The sequence below is a fragment of the Peromyscus maniculatus genome, chromosome 1 (assembly GCF_049852395.1).
Source record: "Peromyscus maniculatus bairdii isolate BWxNUB_F1_BW_parent chromosome 1, HU_Pman_BW_mat_3.1, whole genome shotgun sequence".
Classification (NCBI taxonomy): Eukaryota; Metazoa; Chordata; class Mammalia; order Rodentia; family Cricetidae; genus Peromyscus; species Peromyscus maniculatus.
In genome coordinates, this window is record NC_134852.1 from 156,840,671 (window position 1) to 156,861,235 (window position 20,565).

The window sequence follows — 20,565 nt, forward strand, 5'->3', positions numbered from 1 at the left end:
GGAGTTTATAAGTCGTATGGCTTCCTATTCTGCAGCCTTTCTTACCCCTGCCCCCAAGGAAATCTCTGCCTCCAAAAGCCAAAGCTAGGGGACCACGGGACCTGAGGCTGGAATACAGTGGCCTGTATGGGCCATGCCTGCTTTATCTACTACTTAATACTAGAGGCTCCAGGTGCTGCCCAGTACTGGCCAGAAAGAAACACTCCCAGAGACCTCAGAACAGACCAGTAGGAACTAGGATGAGAGCCTGATCTCTTGCCTCCCACTAAGCCAGTGATGAGCAGCCTTTGGGATGGATTAGCTCTGCAGACCAGAGAGATAAATAAGGCCTTTATATACACAGAAGCGCAAAGTGGCAGTGGGGGGGGGGGGACAGGTGGCGGCGGCAGTGGGCTGGGCAGGGCGGGCAGGACAGGAACGAGGCCCTGTCAGTGGGAGAAGATGCCTCGGAAGCGGGCCTTGTCCTCCTCATCCTTCTGCCGGATCCGTGTCTCCAGGGCCCGCAGTTCTCTGCTTACCACAGGCGCCAGGGCAGGATCTAGCTCCAACACCTTGGCAAAGTCAGCCTGGGCTTCCTGGGCATTCCACACAGCAGCATGGGCCTTACCCCGCTTGAAGTAAGCCTTGACATTGTCTGCAGGACACCAGAAAGCAGACGGCAGACGAAGGCATGAGAGGAGACTGGCCAGCCTGTCTCCCGGCACCTGGGTCCACCATGGGGAGATCTGCTCTGCTCTGAACAGCACCCCAACGCCGCTCCACCCCACTGTATCACTCATACGTCCCGAACACAGCCCTCACCCTCTGGGATGGAGGCTCTGGTCAGGCTCTTGGAAGGAACTCAGAATGGGGAGATCTCAAAGCTAAGAGCTGGACCCAAGCGCCCACAGCGCTGGGTGGGAACCCCGGGACCTAGAGCTGCTCACCGTCATACTTGTTGAGGATGGAGGAGCAGTGGTCCAGCACTTCGTAATACTCCTGAGCCACCAGCTTGCACTGGCAGTAGTTGAGAAGCAGTGGTGTGATCTGCAGGTCCAGCTGGATCCAGTCAGGGGACCCAGGCTGCTCCTGGGGTGGGTGGGGGCAAGGAAAGTGGAGACACTGAGACCCGGCCCTGGCTCCCCACCCCCCCCCACCCCTTCCTGCCCCCCCCCCCCCCCCCCCCCGCGGCCTCTGGGATATACCTTCATCTGCAGGTTCTTGAGGCAGGCGATGGCATCATAGTACTTGGCGGCGGCCTCTTTCACCTGCCCCTCGCGGTATAAGCGGTTGCCCTCTTGGTGGATGAGTGGTACGGCTTTGGCTTTCTCCTCATCCGTCATCGCCCACGGGTCCTGCTGGTATGTGCCTGGGCTCTCCACCTGCCAGGGCAGGGAGCACTTCAAGGCAGAGCCCATGGGGCACCTCAGAGTCCACTGCAGCAAACCTGACAGGCTGGCCCAGCCATGCCGAGCACCAAGACCATAGCAATGACGACGGTGGCAAACACCCATGCCCTGGCAGAGCTTACGTCCAATGGCAAATAACCTAGGTGGACGGAAGGAACCACCTAAAGCCCTGGTACTTTCCAAGTATGGCCAGCTGTGGAGGGAAAGATGGGCTCACGGGCAAAGGATGAAGGAGTTCAAGGTGGACGGTCAGTCCTCCCCAAAGAGGTGATCACTGAGGCCTAGGGAGAAGTGTGGGGCCCTAGGAGCTTCCACAAAATTTTCCTGTCCTTGCCCCCTTCCGCAGCAGACCAACCCTGGACAGCAGGGTGTAGCGGGGAGGTAAGGCCAGTGCCCACTTTGGGCCAAAGCAGAAGGCCTCACCTTCCGCATCAGCAGGGGGCCTCACACCTCACCTTCCGCATCAGCAGGGGGCCTCACACCTCACCTTCCGCATCAGCAGGGGGCCTCACCTTCAGCATCTCAATGTGGAAGACCAGGGGCTGAGGGTTCTGCTGCAGGGCGTCCAGGTCCGCATGACCCAGGGAATTATGCTCGTGCATCTGCGCGATCCCACAGCAATGCCGCTGCCCCTCCAGGGGGTCCTTGCCCTCAGCGATGTTGCGCAGGCTCTTGGCCACCAGCGGGTACAGGACTACATGCTGCAGGAAGGCAGCAGAGGCTCCGTCAATGTGTGCGCATGCTCACTGGGCACAAGAGAAGCCTCACCGTCATCATCCACACACGGAAAAACCCTGCTCAGAGGGTTTTCCCCTCTGGTGCCTTGGTTTGTTTTTCAAGACAGGGTTTCTCTGTGTAGCCCTGGCTGTCCTGAACTCACTGTGGAGACTAGGCTGCTCTCAAACTCAAAGTGCTGGGATTCAAGGCGTGCACCACCACCGCCCTGCTTCCCTTGGTGCCTTTCTACTCTCTCAGTAAATTCTTCAGCTTTGCCATGATCTCTGGCCACCAAATCCAGCACCTGCCCAAGCCACAGACAGACAGACCCACAGTTCACTTCTGTTCTAGATCCAGTATTAGTGTCTCCTCTCGGTCCCTCCCCCCTCTCTCATTAGGGATGAACCCCACAAGCCAAGCTCATTACCACATCCTGTTCGCAGCACCCACCCCCACCACCGCACTCCTCTTCACGTCAAGGCTCATCTCAGAGCTGGGCTCAGGGCAGCAACTTCAAATCCCCAGAGAACTGGGAGTGGCAACACACCTTAGCAGGCAGATCCCTGAGCCCTGAGTTCGAGGCCTTCCTGGTCTACAGAGCGAGTTCTAGGACAGCCAGGACTACAGAGAGACCCTGTCTCCAAAATAAAAACAAATCCCCCGGAGGAGCTACCATGTTATGAAATATTAGTTGAAGATGTGTTACATTTGTTTATGCTGAGGAACATTTGTTTAATGATGCAAAGATGTGTTGCATTCTTTTATGTTGCATTTGTTAGACTCTGTGAAGCTGTGTTACTTTGCCTGTCTGACCCACCTGACTGGTCTAATAAAGAGCTGAAGAGCCAACAGCTAGGCAGGAGAAATAGGTAGGGCTGCCAGGCAGACAGAATAAATAGGAAAAGAAATCTAGGTTCAGGAAAAAAAAAAAAAAAAAAAAAGAGGGAGGAGCAAGAAAAGGAGGAGAGGAGGACACCAGGGGCCAGTCACCCAGCTACTCAGCTGACCACAGAGTAAGAAGGAAAGAAAGACATATAGAATGAAGAAAGGTAAAAAGCCCAGAGGCAAAACATAGTTAAAGAGAAACGGGATAATTTAAGTTAGAAAAGCTGGCTAGAAACAAGCCAAGCTAAGGCCAAGTATTCATAAGTAAGAATACATTTCCGTGTATCTATTTGGGAGCTGGGTGGTGAGGCCCCAAAAAGTAAAAAAACAACCAACAACACTACCTGGTCTTTGGTGCACCCATTATCACCTGCTCAGGAAGCTGGGCTGGAGGACCACTTGAGTCTGGGAGCTCAAGAGCATCTGGGTAGTTCAGAGATCCAAAACAACAAACGAAAGACGGGGCCTGGGGAGATGGCTCAGGGGTAGAGCGTAAGCGCCTGCATTTAGATTCCCAGTGCCCATGCAAGAGCTGAGTGTGAGTCCCAGTGTGCCCGGAACTCCAGCACTGGGAAGTAGACAGGTGTATCCCTGGAGTTCCCAAGCCAATCTAGAGCACCCATACACACACACACACACCCCAAAACAATAACACACCTACTTCTAAAGAATGGGGCTGGGTGTGTAGCTCAGAGGTAGCATACTTGCCTAGCATGTGCAATGCCCTGGGTTCAATTCCCAGCACCACAACAAACAAAACTCTGGGAAAATGGGAACAGAAGACTCAACCTAGAACTCTTCCCTTAGAAAGGATGCAGGGATGTTGGAATTCACATAATGGACTCCCTCACTCCCCCTGCTTTCTGCATATGGTGGGCTGCTGGGCAGACACTCACATGCAGATGTGTCTGGACATAGAGCTCTGGGTTGGCCCCATTTGGAAGCAAGAGGTAAGAAACAAGCCAGCTCCCATAGTGTGTCGGTGCGACCAAACAGAAGGCTGGATCCTGACCACACGGGCAGGAGGGTAGGAGGGCCCAGGGGGCGGTTCAAGAGAACCCCCAGCAGTCGGGGGGGGGGGGGGGGCCTTCCCGGGGATGATTACCAGGAACTGGTTTGAAGGAGGAGGGAGGGTCCTGGCTACAGGAAATGAATGAAAAGGGAGGACAAGGGGTTGTATATGAGGAGACATTAGCAGGGACCAGACTCCGTGTAAACAGCCACATTATGCTCCATCCAAATAGTGACCAAGAGCCATAGAAGTGTGAAGTAATGGGTCCTATGGGCCATTGCACTTAAGAATGAGTTCTCTGGGGCTGGAGGGAGAGCTCAGCAGTGAAGAGCACTGGCTGCTCTTCCAGAGGACCCAGGTCCCATTCCCAGCACCCACATGGTAGCTCACAACTGTCTGTAACTTCAGTTCCAGGGAACCCGACACCCTCACACAGACATATGTGTAGGCAAAACACCAATGCACATAAAATAAATATAAATAACTTATTGTTTAAAAAAAAAAAAGAAGTATGAAGTAATGGGTCCTATAGCCCATTTGCACTTAAAAATGAGTTTCCTAGGGCTGGAGAGATGGCTCAGAGGTTAAGAGCACTGGCTACCCTTCCAAAGGTCCTTAGTTCAATTCCCAGCAACCACATGGTGGCTCACAACCATCTGCAATAAGATCTGGTGCCCTCTTCTGGCCTGCAGGCATACATCACAGTAAATAAATAAATCTTAAAAAAGAAAAGAAAAGAATGAGTTCCCTGGCTGGAGTCTAGTTCATGGACAGGAAAAGACAGAAGAGTGGCCAGGATACAAGTCAGGAGACTGGTGGCAGTTTGGAGAGAGTGCTGTGATTAAAGGTGTGTACCACCACCTCCCAGCTTAGTCTGGAGTGGCTAAGCCAGGGCAGGGGCCACAGGGCATGGCCAGACAAACGCCATAGACCCCAGGACTGATACCTTGACATCACAGAGGAACTGGGCAATCTCCCCTTCACGCATGGTGCACACGATGGTCTCCCACACAGGCAACTTGAACTTCTTGCCAATGATGAGCTCCATGGGCTTGCCCCGTGTTCTGCTGTCGTCTAGAATGGCGCCTTCATCATCGCTGCGCAGCGTCCGAAAGTGGAATGTGGCCTGTGGGGCCACATGGAATTCAAAGCTCAGCAAGGTCAAATCTAGCTCTGCTTCTAAAGATGTGGTAAGGGACAAAGCTTCTCTTGGACCACCAGCTGGCTTTATCCCACCACCTCAGTGAGAGCCAGGCCACAGGCAGAGATGTGAGAGGCCCAGGGCACATGGCTGCTGGGTGACAGGGTGAGACAAGAGCCTGTTTGCAATCATGCTTTCAACAAGGATTTCCTGAGCTCCTACTGTATGTCTACATTCAGTGCGGGACACAAAAACCCAGCAGTAAACCACACAGAAGCCCCAGACCCATAGAGCTCTTGTCTTTCTAGAATACAGGAAGGAAAGTCAGACAAAACCTTATGCTATGATGGACGAAGGTGATTTCCTGCTTTCCTTTTTCTTCTTTTCTTTTTTTTTTTTTTTTTTTTTTAGCATTTTGAGCAAAATATATATATATAAAACAGAACTGGAGGTGTGGTGGGGGTGGGGCTCTCCAAGGAGGCAAACTTTAAGCAGAGATCTGAAAGGAATTGAAAGGAATAAAGAAAAGAGGGAACTAGGCAGGAACTAAGTAGGAACGTTCTAGGCCAAAGGAACAACAGGTACAAAAGCCACCCCGAGGGGCAACATGCAGGGTGTCCAAATGCAGCAAGGTCAGTGCCACAGGGCAGAGTGAACACTGAGTGCAGGCTCCCTGGAGTCCCAGGGATGACAGAGATGAAGTCCACGGGGCACATTGGCTTTGGTAAGGACCTGAGTTTTTACTCTGAGATGAAAGCCACCGGGCTTCTTCACCTAACAGAAGTGGAACATGATCCAACTTAGGTTCTGTGGCTGTGATGTAGTCACTTTTAAGAGGGACAAGGACAGGAGGAGAGGCAAGATGGACGGTTTCTGTACGTAGTGCTACAGCTGGGCATGGAGGTGAACACCTTTTATCCCAGCACTCGGGAGACAGAGGCAGGCGGATCTCTGTGAGTTCAAGGCCAGCCTGGTCTACAGTGAGAATCCCAGGACAGCCAGCGCTACACAGAGAAAAACCAAACCAACAAACAAAAAGACTGCAGTGCCATTCCAACATCAAGGTCAGTGGGGCACTGAGTGCCAGGCCGCCACATTGAGAGTAATCTGAGCAAGGAGTCGTTTCAAAAAGTTGACTCTGGATAAGATCATGTCAGAGTGAGGCAGACGGAACAGGGCTGGGCACGGACACCTCAACAGGATATGGTTAGCTGAGCCCACGCCACAAGGCTGTGCTGCCTCTCTGAAGTCAGTTCCCACATCAGTAAAACTGAACCAACAGTATCTGTCTGGCATCGTGGGAGAGAAACCTATGAACATGTACCGCCATGCGCACTGCCGGCTGGGCTTTTCCTCCTTGCCTTCTGCTGGGGATGAAATGCAAGGCCTCTGCGTCTTAGACAAGTACCCGAGTCACATCCCTCACCCTGGTGATATTTTTAAATTACATTTATTTATTCGTTTGGGGGCACACATGTGCCACAGTGCCTGTATGAGGTCAGGGGACAGCATGCAGAAGTCACTTCTCTCCTTCTACCAACTGGGTCCTAGGGATCCAACTCAGGTCATGGCCAGTCTTGGCAGCAAGTGCCTCTACCCACTGGGCCAACTCACCCAGGAGATTGCCCCCACTCCCAAACCCCTCACGACTGTTTAATCCTGCCTGTTCCTGTTTACTGGGTGCCCCTGCTCACAGATTTCTCTACCCTCACATGACTTTATCCTGGTCTGTTCCACCTAGAATCCCCTTGTCTTCCAAAGCCTGCTTTCTACCTCCATCTGCTTTTTAAGACAGGTTGCATTGCTCAGGCTGGCCCGGACCTCATGCTGTAGCCCAGGTTGCATTGCTCAGGCTGGCCCGGACCTCATGCTGTAGCCCAGGTGGGTCTTCAACTTTCAATCCAGCTGCCTCGGCTTCCCAAGTAGCTGGAAGTCTAGGCCTGTGTCACCAGGCCCAGCTTGAAGATCCCTTTTTTATGCACAGTTGATCACTACCACCAAATGCCTGCTCTAAGCATTTATCCCTCAGCACATTAGGCTTACACTACTGGCCAGGGGGCATACATTCGTTCACGTAATTCTTGCTTTTGGCTTCACTGGTATCAGCTCACAACAGTGATTAGAGATCTACAGCAACCGAGCAGGGAAGCCTCGGGATATGGAGTGTTTCGGGGAGGGGGCACCTGGATTTGGTGCCTGGATATAAAAGCAATGCTACTATCAGAAAGTCGACAAAGAGGTTTGGTCTGGAAAACTACATCTCTGGGATCCTCCTCTGGGTTTTCGAGTTCCAGGGCCTGTTTTCCCATCTAAACAATGAGAGTTGTACTAGATGGTTTCAAAAGGCCCTTCACTCATAAACTGCATGAACTTTGAACCTTCTGGTCCGAGTAACAGCACTGAGGTCACACCCACCCCCAAACCAGCTCGAGATGACTGACACCCAGCCCTGTCCAATGCAGTACTAAAACAAAGCCAAGGGGCGGGGTAGACTTATCTGAATTTACTCCCACTTAAATCCAAACCAATCAGCGTCGAGCTCGGCATGCGAAAGGTAGGGTGACTGGCGGCTGCTCTCTGGGCATGCGCAACCTCTCACCTACGGCCTCCTCCCGCCTCGCATGCGCACCGCGCCTCAGAAGGGGGGAAGGGGAGAGAGGATGGACACAAACCTTTGTGCCATCCTGAAAGTCAGGCAACTCTCCTTGGCCCTCCTGTATCACACGCTTTTGGATCCCGTCCTCTCGAAGTCTTGCGATGAGATCCGCCATCCTCTTTCCCCGCTGCTCTCTTTCGGCAACTTCCGGACTCGCTCGGTAGCTTCCGGACCTGCTTCGGCAACTCCTATAGCCTCGGCACCTTCTGAGCAAGCGCCATTTTGGCTGAGGGCAGAAGCCAAAAAGGGAGGAAATGAAGAAAAGAGCTGTGATTGGCTCTCTGTGCAGCGGCTTTAACGCGGCGCCGGGGGCGGGGCCTGAATCTGCCTAGGGGCGGGGCTTGGTTGGCCAGTGGGGCGCGGCCGGGACCTCCCCCAGCAATTGTGCTGTTGGCTTTATCCGGACTGGAGCTCTCAGGGCTGTGTGCCACTCCATTTAAGTTACATATGCCCTATTAATAGCATTCCAGTTAGGAAAATGAAAACCGAAAAAAGTCATTCACCCGTGTATTCCCTTTGGCCCTTTTAATTTTGCGTACTTAGCATACATTATGATTTATATAGATTCTGGCCTTTTGTCTTCAGAAAAAGGGAAGGAAGCCTGGTGTGGTGACACACACTTAAAATCCTAGCGCTCCGAGGATGGCAAGCAGGAGAATCAGGAGTTCAGGGCCATCCTTGGTTATACATAGCGGAGCATGGGGTATATAAAACCCTGTCTTTAAAAAAAAAAAAAATAAGAAAAGGACTGAGTTAGGATGTAGCTCAGTGGTAGACCGCTTGCTTGGACATGCTTAGCAGTCCTCTCCCCAATCCCACTTCTTAAAAGCGAGTTGAGGGTCATGAGAACCCCAACACCTTGGGGGTTGGGTGAGTCTATGGGTGCTTTCGCATAATAGGTGCCCATAAATATCAGGGAAAAAATGGACGATAGGAAAGAGCTACTTTAGGGGAAGAAATGGTCTTTCTCTCCCCCCTGGGAGTCTAGCTGTAAACAACAGCTGTGAGACTTTCCTGCTCTCACAAGGTAACAGGAGTCTCCAGGCCTCTGAGGTGCCTTCATCCTGTCCTCATAACCCGGAGGATTATCGTCTTTCCCATGAGTCCCAGGTGCTAAGTGCCTCACATATTCGGACCGGTTCACTTTCCAGTAAGAAGTCCTCAGAGAGGGCAGGGCTTCTGAAGGGAAGGGGAAACATGCTTGGTTTTGTTTTTTACCAACACAGAAAGCTCTATCAAATTTTAACAAAAAGTAGTCTGCTGTACTCATGTTCCAGGAAGTACAGCAGGAGGAAAAGCTGACCAACATGGCTGATTTACTTTGATCCATGAACCAGACATGCCACAGCAGGAAAGAGGAATATAGATAAGAAAAAAAATATTAGTGCGGGGCTGAGAGTGTAGCTCCATATTAAACACTTGCCTGGCATGTGAGAGGCCGGGGTTCTTCAGCATGCATACCCACAAATTAAGATAACTAAATACACTGCTTTGCATAAACTTATCAGTATTCTCAGTGAAATATCAGTTGTGAAAAATTACTGTATGGGCTGGAGTGATGGCTCAGCAGTTAAGAGCACTAGCTTCTCTTTCAGAGGGCATAGGTTCGATTCTCAGCATCCTCACAGCAGTTTATAACCTGTAAATCCAGTTCCAGAGGATTAGACATGCTCTTCTGGCCTCTGTAGGCACCAGATATGTGTAATGTGCATACATACATGTAGGCAAACACGCATACACATTTTAAAAATACTGTATGATCAGGATTACTGAGGTGTCTGAATAGCCAGTTCATAGAGACAGAGAGTAGAATTGTGGGATTGGAATGGGGAAGTTGTTTTTTAAGTAAGTACTGAGTTTCTATTTTGCAAAATTAAAAAGCTCTAGAGACTTGCTACACAATAGTGTGAATACAAAACAGAACTGTGCAGTTTGAAACCACTGAGGATGGCAAGTTGATGTTATATATACATAATATATATACATATATAATACATGTATACATAAAATACAATATTTTACTTCAAGAACACTTTGTTTCATACACAAAACAATGCATGATGGTAAAGACAAACAGAAGATCAAGTTGGATTTTCCTCAACAATTGAAGACTGGATTAACATGAGAGGTATTTATTGCTAAGGCCAGTGAGATACATCAATGGGAAAAGTACTTGAGACAGGATAGAGAGATGGCTCCGGGGTTAAGAGCACTTGCTGCCCTTCCAGAAGACTAGAGTTTGGTTCCCAGCGCCCACATGGACACTCACAACCATCGATAACTTCAGTTCCAGGGGATCTGATCCCCTCTTCTGGCCTCTACACACACCAGGCACACATGTGACGCACAGGCATACATGCAGGCAAAACACTAATACACATAAATATAAATCTTAAAAAGAAGAAGGGGGAGGGAGAACAGGGAGGATCAGGTAAAGGCATCTGCCACAGAGCCTGACAATCCAAATTAGATACCCTCCACCCACACAGTTGACCAAAAAACCCTACTCCCGTTAAGTTCTCTGACCTACACGTGTGCCAATGCTTGTGTGCACGTGCACAATAAATAAGCAAATAAGTGAATAAATAAGGAAGAGCAAGAGAGAGGAGGAAAGAAGGGTGTGACAGGGAAGGAAGAAAGGACTAAAACTAAGTGTGGTGACGGAGGTCTATAATCCCATCAGGGAAGGAAGAAAAGAATAAAACCAAGTGTGGTGACAGAGGTCTATTATCCCATCATCAGAGAGCTGAGGTAGAACCTGTAGCAGTCTACACAGTAAGCTCTGGCCCTGTGCGAGCTGCATAGAAGATACCAATGTCAAACAAACAAACACAAACCAACCAACCAACCAATCAACCAAGGGAACTTCCGGGAAGGAGTGAAGTACCGCCTTGTACTCATCAGGCCTGCCAGCTCTTAGGAAACTGGATGACACCAGGGGCTGAGAAAAAGCCAGAAGCCTCAGGACGGATGTCAATTCTCCACAACTCAGGGGAGCAACTGCAAGCTCTGTGAAGCCACCCGGGTAAATGCCCTATGGCCTGGACATGCACCTGCTGGAAGAGGAGTCCCCCACCTTTCATGGGAGACAACCGTGATGTGTACACGAGGTCAACCTGAGTGGGCTCCCTGTGGGCCTGAGGGCTGGACAGTCCAACTGGTACCAGACCTACAACTAGTAACTGAAACAGCAAACAAGATGCATGTGGAAACCATTATCACTGAGTGGAAAAACAGAAAAATGTAAACAACAAAATGAGCTTGATACGTGACACCATGTGTGTAAATTGCAAACACATCCACACAGAAGACAACGCCATATGTGGGACAGGACAGGCAGGGTCTGCCGAAGCACAGTAAGGCGAGATCTCGGGAGAAGTGGAGAGCAGAAAAAGTGGGAGGTGATGAGGGAAAATGAATTGCCACAACTGGATCGGAGCCTCTTTCACAGGAGGAAGGTGCCATAAACTGAGAAATGGAGTCGACTCAGTTCTTTATATGAAATCAGAAAATGAGGGCGTGGGTGGGCATGGAGGAGGACGAAAACTTTGTGAACTAGGAAGATGTGGGTTCAGATCCCAGATGCACCACTTTGGCAACCTGCCCATTCAGTCCTGCCACAGATATTTATTGAGCATGTATTCAGTTCCAAACACTCCTGGGCAGTGAACAAAATAATGCCAAAAACTAGGGGATAGAGAAATGGTTTGGGAATTAAAAACAAGCTCTTGAGGAGGACCTGTGTTCAATTTCCAGCACCCACGTCAAGCAGTTCACAACTGCCTATAACTCCAGCTCCAGGGAATCCCGTCTTCTGGAGTCTACTGGTACTCACATATGCACATGCACCACACACAGAAGCAGCCACTCATTAACACAGTGTTGGGAAGATGAGGCAGGAGCATTGAAAGTCTGAGGCCAGCCTGGGCTACACAGTGAAATCCTGGAACACACACACACACACACACACACACACACACACACACACACACACACACACACACAAATGCCTAGAATTCACTGGGCCCTAGGTTCAATTGCCATCATAGAATAAACTAGGCATGTTGGTACAAGGTGGAAGCAGCAGCAGGAAAAGTTCAAGGTCATTATCCACTACATATTGAGATCAGCTGCACTACATGAAATCTTGTTTTAAAACACACACAGAAAGAAAGAAAGAAGAAAGGAAGGAAGGAAGGAAGAAAGAAGGAAGGAAGGAAAGAAAGAAAGGGAGAGAGAGGGGGAGAGAGAGAGAGAGAGAGAGCGCGCAACATGGTGGCTGGTGTATGCCTGTAATCACAGTACTAGAGAAGCTGAGGCAGAAAGATTCAGAGTTCAAGGCCAGTTTGAGCTACATAGACAGACCCTCTCCCAAGAAAAATAAAAGACAGAAGGGAGCGCAGACGCGGTGTGAGAGAGAATTAAAAAAAAAAAAAAATTACTGGCTGCCTCATGGATTCTGAGTTGGAGAAAGCCATACAAGATCTGAGCCTCAGATTCCATAGCTGCAAAATGACAAGAACACCCCTCCACCGGAAGCCGTGGTGAGTAGGATGGAGTAACAGGTCCAAAAGTCTCGATGGCACAGAGTGCAGACTGGTATTCAAGCCAGTTCTTGGGGTCTGAGCCTCTGGGCATGGGCATTCCTTCTCCCTCCTACTCGCCCCTGCAAGCAAGCATGAGCCTAGACTGCGCCTGATCACAGTCCGGGCTGTCGCTCACCAAGGCCGCCTCTGGGTGGCGCAGCGGGTCCCGCTACCCGCGAGACGCTGACGTGATCCCGAATCCACTCGGCGCTCCGCAGCTCAGGCCTGCGGAGGACGAGCGGACAGGGCGGGGCCGTTGTAGAGGGCAGGACTTCTCTCCTAGGGGGACGGGGCGGGGCCTGCGCGGGGGCGGGACCTGTTTGGTGGGCGGGGCCGTGGCGGGCTCAGATGGCGGCAGCGCTGGGCGCCTAGGCGGGCGGGGGCCATGAGCGCCACCCGACCCCAGTTCAGTATCGATGATGCCTTCGAGCTGACCCTGGAGGACGCAGGGCCTGGGCCTGAGTCCAGCGGGGTCGCCCGCTTCGGGCCGCTGCACTTCGAGCGCCGGGCCAGGTTCGAGGTGGCTGATGAAGACAAGCAGTCCCGGCTGCGCTACCAGGTGAACGGCCCGGCCCATCTCACCCTCTTGTCCGGGATAGGGCGGGACCCCAGGCCGGCCCCGGAGAACCCTAATTTCCGGAGACTCTGCCTAGAGACCCCAGCGGAGTGGGAAACTTTCCCCCAGACGTGTCTGCTCATCCAGAATTATATCCTTGCCCTCTGAACTCCGAGTTCGGTCCCCATGCAGCTTTGGAGAGCCGCAAGCCCGGACCAGGAACTCAGACCTCAGCCGCATCAGTGGAAAGCCCACCCATCCTGGATACTGACACCCCATTACCACCCCTCCGGGTTTGGAGAGCACTCTGTATCTAAACTAGACATTGCGGGTTCCTTCCAGCATCCCTTGACCCCAGGCCACATGACCTATGGAGAATCTGCATCCTGTCTGTTTTGAGAATCACCCTAGCAGTGGAGGTCCCACACACATGATGTGTTTGCCCATCTCTTGACTCCAACTACACCATAAATCATTGTCCCAGATAGCCGCCCCCAGCCCTAGCGTTCTTTGAGACATAGGAACTAGAGACCTGTGCTCTGCTACACCAAATCCAGAGCTTCTCTATGTTGGGCCCCAGTAAAATCCTAAGAGCCCCATTTGGGTGGTCACCTGTCCCTGGGGTCCATGCTGAGAGCCGGCCACCCACTCCTGCTGACTTCGGTGCCAAAGCCCCCAGTAGCCACCCTACTTCCTACCTGGGTTTCAGTTTCTGAATCATCAAACCGGTTGTGCTGGGAGGGCAGGGAGAGGAGAGAGCAGCTGCCAGGTATGCCAGGCAGAAGCTGTCTGGCTGCTTTTCTCCTCTCCCCAGAGGGGGAGTGGAAAGGCCCAAACAGAGCAACCTCTCTGAACCCTGTGTTCTGGAACAGAACCTGGAAAATGATGAGGATGGAGCCCAGGCCTCTCCAGAGCCCGATGGGGGAGTCAGCACAAGGTCAGAGCCAGGTGGGGACCCACCCTGCATCCCAAGACCCATGTCTCCGGCTCCTGACTGCAGGAACCTGGCCAGTCCCCACCCCGCTGCACTCAATCTGTCCTATAAGGATTCCTAGCCCTCCTTCCCTCATAGGATCTCCTGTCCAGCTGGGTCACCTCACCTTATGCCCAGTGCCTGCAGCTTACCACTGCGAGGCTTTTTATCTCCTAGGAATTCTCAGTTTAACTCCGCCCCCACCTTCCCTTTTTCATTTCTCTTAACGCACACCCCACTCTATAATTTACCCTCACCCCCAACCTTGTCCCCTTTCGGGGCCCTCTGTCCTGCAGGGTTTTGCCTCAGTCCCTACACACCCTCATTTTATCTTGACTCTATCCTCTTCTTTATCTCCCCCTCCCCGCTCCCCATCCTTCTGTCCTTCAGGGATTCTGGGCACATGTCCATGCGTAGCTCTCAGTGGTCCTTCAGCACCATCAGCAGCACCACCCAGCGCTCCTACAATGCCTGCTGCAGGTGAGAGCCTCTCCCTTGGAGTTCAGCTTCTGCCTGCCAGCCAACCCTGGCTCCCCACTGCCTCACCTCCTTGACTTGTGTCCATCCCTCTTGCCACCCAGCTGGACCCAACATCCTTTGATCCAGAAAAACAGACGGGTCGTTCTGGCCTCTTTTCTGCTCCTGCTGCTGGGGCTAGGTGAGTGTCCCGATGGCCTGTCTTCTCTCCCTCCCCTGAGCAGGCTCTGTCGCTGCTTGGCATGTTGGGCCTTCCTGTTACAACTGAGCAACTGGGGCTATGAGAGGATCAGCCTAGGGTCCTGATCATCTGTCCAGAGAGCACCCAGGGTGACTGGAACCTGATTCAGTGCTTTTTAAATCACTATTTCCTTTTTTTAAAAAAGTTTCTAGCCGGGCGGTGGTGGCGCACGCCTTTAGTCCCAGCACTCAGGAGGCAGAGCCAGGCGGATCTCTGTGAGTTCGAGGCCAGCCTGGGCTACAGAGTGAGTTCCAGGAAAGGCGCAAAGCTACACAGAGAAACCCTGTCTTGGAAAAAAAAAAAAAAGAAAAAAAAGAGTTTTTTAAAGTTATTTTTAATATTTATTTTTTATGTATATATACCATGTCCTTGCAGTCTCCAGTAAAGTCAGAAAAGGCAACTGGATGCCCTGGAACTGGAGTTGTAGAGGGTTGTGAGCCACTGTGTGGGTGCTAACCAAACCTGGGTCCTCTGCAAGAGCAGTAAGTGCTCTTAACTGAGCCTTCTCTCCAGCTCCCCTACCCCTTCTAGTTTTTTGAGACAGGGTCTCATGTAACCCAAAAGTGAAGTATGTTCTTGAACGTTTGATCATCCTGCCCCTACCTCCCATATTCTGGGTTTACAGGTATGCATCACTACGCCCAGCTTATTTTATTTTATTTATTTATGTATTTATGTATCTATCTATTGTTTTTTTGAGACAGAGTTTGTCTGTGTAGACTTGGTTGTCTTGGAACTTGCTCTGTAGACCAGGCTGGCCTCAAACTCAAAGATCCTGCCTCCTGAGTGCTGGGACTCAAGGCTTGTGCCTCACCCCCCTCCCACACCCTACCCCACCTCCTCGCTACTTATTTCCTTTTTAAATTTAATCTGTTTAATCTACCTAGGACCAGAGAATGGAGAGCTAACAGCTTCCATTTAGTCTGTGTTGACTACTGCCAGGTCCATTTCCCCCACCTTACAGAGGTGGCAAGTAAGAGGCAGGGACCAGAGCCTGTTCGTGAAGGCAGGCCAGTGCTCAGGACACTGGTGTCCCTGAGGCCAGGCATCAGGCCTGCTTCTTCTTCTCTGGGGTATGTGATCTAACCAGGACCTTTTTCTACCTCACATTGTTCAGTAGGGAAACTGAGACCCAGCACAGGCAGGTTTCACAGCCAGATATTTCTGACTTCTTTACGGGACGGAGATGCAAAGTCCCCAGAACATCCAGGGTTGAGATCAACAGGGGTCATAAGGAAGGACCAACTGTGGCTGCCACCCTGGGTCTCCTTCCCTTCCTTCTCCAGAAAGGTCAAAGGCCCCAGCCAGCTAGGTCTCCTGGCCAGAAATCCAACCTTCACCTCTAGGTGTTTGAGTGCAGGGGACAGAGCTGCCACTTGCCAGCACCACTGCAGGCCAGGCACTGGTGACACCTACTGCCAGCTTCTCCTCAACCCAGCAAAGCCAAGCATTGGTAGCGTCCTGATTTTGGAAGTAAGGACACAGGCTCGGGCTGGAGAGGGGCTTCCTCAGGTTGCAGCTGGGAGGAAGATGAGCTGGGATTTAGACCCACACCTGTGACTGCCAAGGCTCATAGAGGTCACCAGAGAGCCACCAAGGGCTCTAGGGAATTAGAAAAAGATGTTTACTCTAACAGCAGAATCTGCAGCTCTAAGCTGGGTCAGGGAGTGAGTGTGAACCTCCTTCTGGGTGCTCTTGGTAAAACATGATGTCTACCAAAGTCCTGGGTGGATCATAGCTTTCCGGGTCTCCTTGGTCCCTCCGGTAAGAAGGGCCATGAGACAAGGATCAATCTGCTTTTCTGTTACATTTATGTTTTCATTTGTGTGTATGTGGGGTTGAAGGAGGATGCGTGCCACAGCCCAAGTGGGGTCAGAGTTATTGCACGATTCAGCTCTCTGCTTCCACCATGTGGGTCCAAGGGATTGAAGTTGAGTAGCTTTATGACAAGCTCCCCACCCATGGAAACAGGGTCTCTTTATGTAGCCCCAGTTGTCCTGGAACTCACCCTGTAGACCAGCTTGGTCTCACAGAGATCTGTCTGCCTCTCCCTCCTGAGTACTGGGATTAAAGGTATGCACTACCATGCCAGGCCCCTATCTGCCTTTTATGGTGGAATTCTTGGTACCAGGCATGCAGAGGGTGTTCCGTAAGTGTTTGTTGAGTGACTGAAAGGTCACACCAAACAGCAGTAGAAACTCCCATTTCATAGCTATTTCCCAGGGCCTGCCAAGTATGCGGCCCTGAAAACACAGCTTGGTGAGCATCCTGGGGAGGTATGCTGCCCAGTGGACAGCAGTTTAGGTGGGCGATGCATCAGGTGGGAGCCGGGCTGAGAGTCAGGTGTGGAAGATCCTGCCCTCACCCCGCCTGTCCTTCCCCTCCACGACCCCATGTGTGTGCAGTGCTCATCCTGGTCGGCGTGGGACTGGAGGTGGCCCCCTCTCCAGGTGAGCGCCCCTCCTGCCTGGGTCCTCAGCTAACCCTCCCAACTCCCAGCACGAATCAGCCACCTTCCAAGAGAGAGGGAGGCCTTCCCGGGCAGCCATCGCCCCCAGGAACCCCTAGTCCTGAGCTGTCCGTTTCTTCCCACCACAGGTGTCTCCAGCGCCATCTTCTTCGTGCCAGGCGTCCTGCTGTTAGTCCCGGGAGGTGAGAGTGGCATGAGGTGGGGCGGGGCGGGGCGGGGCATGGGTGGGGCGGGGCCAGGCCCCCTTACTGACAGACACCGCCCCGCAGTCTACCACGTGATCTTCATCTACTGTGCTGTCAAGGGCCACCGGGGCTTCCAATTCTTCTACCTGCCCTACTTTGAGAAGTGAGCTGCAGCGGGCCAATGGGATACCAGAGATCCAAGGCCTCAGGCCACCTCCACATGTCCACAGGGCGGACCTCCAACCGACGCCCAGTTCTGTCCCTTTCGCCTGGAAGGAAAAGGCCCTCTGGGACCCTCATGACCACCAGCCCCCTCTGGATTCGCTCAGGAAGTTTGGGGCATGCCAGCCTGGGGATGTTGCCCCTTAACCTGATGTGTGCCTTAGTTTATTCCTGGGCCCTGGAATCCTGGGTTGGTGTAATTTTGTGCTAATAAAAGTGTCATTATCCCCAGCAGGGACCGTCACTTTTCTGTCCCACCAGGCCTGGCCCAGCCCACTAACAACCACAGCTCTCTTCTGCAAAGGTTTAGTAAAGGACCAGCTGGGGCTGTGGAGGATGACCAACCTCTCACGGCACCTAGGACAACCTGGCGATCTCCGCTGCGCCCAAGGTCACCATCATGTCCAGGGCAGAGCTGGATGAAGAAGTGGTCCCAGCCTCCCTGCCTGCAACCCTGAGGAGATTCAACTGTCCTCATCTGTGTAACAGACCAGCACCTGTCCTAGGCCTTAGCAAAGGGCCCTGAGAGATGACGCAGGCCTGGGGTCTGGAGGCTGGTATCCTGGTTCCAGCCGGGCTCTAGGGCCCGAGGCTGCCAGAGCCATCTCTAAATGTGGGTCATGTGGGACAGCAGTGCCCCTCCACCCACTGCCCTACTTCCCAGGCCCAGAGATTGGGAGCACAACTTCACAGAGCACCCCAGGGACAAGGAGACTTTCAGAGCCACCAAATGTCTGAAGCACCCACCATCTTAGATTTTTGGAAAATCTGGGCCTCTGATATCTGAAACTTAAACAAACAAAAACTAAACAAACAAAAAAACCCAAACTCGCTGGGCGGTGGTGGCGCACGCCTTTAATCCCAGCACTCAGGAGGCAGAGCCAGGCGGATCTCTGTGAGTTCGAGGCCAGTCTGGGCTACCAAGTGGGCTACCAGGAGAGACGCAAAGCTACACAGAGAAACCCTGTCTCGAAAAACCAAAAAAAAAAAAAAAAAAAAAACAACAACAACAAAAAAAAAAAAAAAAACCCAAACACTGTAAGGAAATCCGAGTTCACGGTAGTTCTCATGAAACAAGCTGTGCCAAACACGTCCCCAAATCAAGTCTTGGAATCCTTACTGCCTCGGTCCCATTTCACAGATGAGAAGCCCAAGGCCCCCAGTGTACAAGTGAGGACCAACTCACCAAGGACAAAAACACAACCCAAGCCCCTTCTAAAACTCAGGTAGAGGGGAAAAAAATGAAACAAGGATGGTGTCCTCTGCAGGCCACCAAAAGACTAGCTGAGTGGGTGTTCTGTCTCCCAGACCAAAGCATGCGTGTCCACACAACAGGATGCTGCACACCTGAGTCCATGCCTTTACTGAAGGAGTGGACACCTACTCTTTTGTTTTTCACAACAGGGTTTCTCTGTGTAGTTTTGGTGCCTGTCCTGGATCTTGCTCTGTAGACCAGGCTGGCCTCGAACTCACAGAGATCCGCCCGCCTCTGCCTCCCGGGTGCTGGTATTAAAGGCGTGCTCCACCACCGCCTGACTTGGACACCTGGTCTTTTGACCCGCTCCTCTCCTGACCCACCCAGACCTTCCACCCTCAGACCTCCGGTCAGAACACCTTAAGTAACTCGCCACTCCGCAACTAGCCGAGGCAAGGACTGATGCAGTTATACAATAAAGGTCTGGTGAGATAGCCTAGCGGTGAGGTACTTGCTGCCAAGCCTGGCAGCCTGAGTTCACTCCCTGGGACCCACATGATGGAAAGAGGATGGACTCCTACAAGCTCTTTTCTGACCTCTGCATATGATCCTTGGGACGGACGCATGCATGCATGCATGCATGCATGCACGCACGCACGCACGCACGCACGCACGCACGCACGCACGCACGCACGCACGCACGCACGCACGCTTGCACACAGTAAACGGAGAACTGGGGCTGGAAGATGGAGCAGTAGAGAGGCCTTGCTGTGCGCTTGTGAGGATCTGAGTCAGAGTCTGGAACATACATAAAGCCAGGTGCAGCAGTGGATGTGTCATCCCAGCTCCTATAGAGAAGGGATGTGGAGGCAGGAGAATCCCTGGAAGCCTGCAGGCCTGGTATCTGAAGTTCCAAGACAGCAAGAGCTGCACCTTTCCCAAAGTGGAAGGTGCCGACCAGCTGAGGTTTTCTGATCTCTGCGTCTGTGCTATGGCATCCTCATGCCCCACGCCCAGATTTTTTTAATTTTAGATTTATTACTTTTTTTAAAATTTTGTGTGACTGAGTGTTTTGCCTGCATGCATGTCTGTGGACCACATGTATGCCTAGTGCCCATGGAGGTAGTGAACCTCCACGTGGATACCGGGAATTAAACCCAGGTCCTTTGCAAGAACCACGGCACCAGCTCTCCAACCTGATTTGTTTTTTAACTAGCAAAGTGAGAAAGACAAAATCCGAGCCCACAGTTTGTATTATCAGCACACTCACACAGTTACAGTCCAATAATCACAATGAGAACAAAGAAAGCGAAGGAAAATTTCAAAACTGTTCATGAAGCGGGTAAGATGGCTCATTGGGTCAAAGCACCATTACACATTCCTAACAGCTTGTGTCCAGTCCCCAGATCTACTGCTGAAAGACAGAACTGACCCCCAGAATTGTCCTCCATCTGTGCGCCCTGGCAGGCACTCACTTGTATTCACAAACAATAATAATGTTTTTTTTAAAGACAGTTTCTCTGTGTACCCCGACTGGCCTAGAGCTTGCTATGTAGACCAGATTGGCCTTGAATTCACAGAGATCTACCTGCCTCTGTCTCCCCAGGGCTGAGATTAAAGATATGTACCACCATGGCTAAAAAAAAAATTATTGAGTAGACTCAATTGTGATTCCATTCTTTGACCCAGTATGCAGCACTTAAAACTGTATTGTAACCAATGAGCTTTCTTCTTTTGTTACAATTGCATTACTTACTTGGGAGTAGAGGTTCACACATGCAACATGCCATGTGTACAGCTGGACCAGTCCATTCTCTCCTTCCACATGTGGATCCCAGGGCCCGAAATCCGTCTTCACACT

General features: G+C 51.7%; 2 protein-coding genes across 5 annotated transcripts; one reads left to right on the forward strand and one right to left on the reverse strand.

The window, feature by feature from the left end:
- Nucleotides 1-311: 311 nt before the first annotated feature.
- Nucleotides 312-12,544, reverse strand: Aip (AHR interacting HSP90 co-chaperone). The gene is made up of 7 exons (XM_006980533.4): nucleotides 12,522-12,544; nucleotides 7,816-8,025; nucleotides 4,949-5,128; nucleotides 1,901-2,089; nucleotides 1,185-1,361; nucleotides 927-1,068; nucleotides 312-634 (listed from the first exon to the last, which is right to left on the reverse strand). Exons 2-7 carry the CDS (start codon nucleotides 7,912-7,914, stop codon nucleotides 429-431), a joined length of 993 nt encoding a protein of 330 aa, XP_006980595.1. The 5' UTR covers nucleotides 7,915-8,025; nucleotides 12,522-12,544; the 3' UTR covers nucleotides 312-428.
- A 144-nt stretch (nucleotides 12,545-12,688) lies between these two features.
- On the forward strand, nucleotides 12,689-17,740 carry Tmem134 (transmembrane protein 134). Of its 4 annotated transcripts, none has more exons than XM_042258692.2 (7): nucleotides 12,690-12,944; nucleotides 13,814-13,878; nucleotides 14,305-14,394; nucleotides 14,496-14,572; nucleotides 17,038-17,082; nucleotides 17,231-17,284; nucleotides 17,518-17,740. In XM_042258692.2, exons 1-7 carry the CDS (start codon nucleotides 12,771-12,773, stop codon nucleotides 17,718-17,720), a joined length of 708 nt encoding a protein of 235 aa, XP_042114626.1. In that variant the 5' UTR covers nucleotides 12,690-12,770; the 3' UTR covers nucleotides 17,721-17,740. The 4 variants fall into 4 exon arrangements, with proteins under 4 accessions (XP_042114633.1, XP_042114626.1, XP_006980597.1 ...); XM_006980534.4 differs by having other exon boundaries at nucleotides 12,694-12,944; nucleotides 17,372-17,740; XM_042258699.2 differs by lacking the exon at nucleotides 17,038-17,082 and having other exon boundaries at nucleotides 12,689-12,944.
- Nucleotides 17,741-20,565: the final 2,825 nt, after the last annotated feature.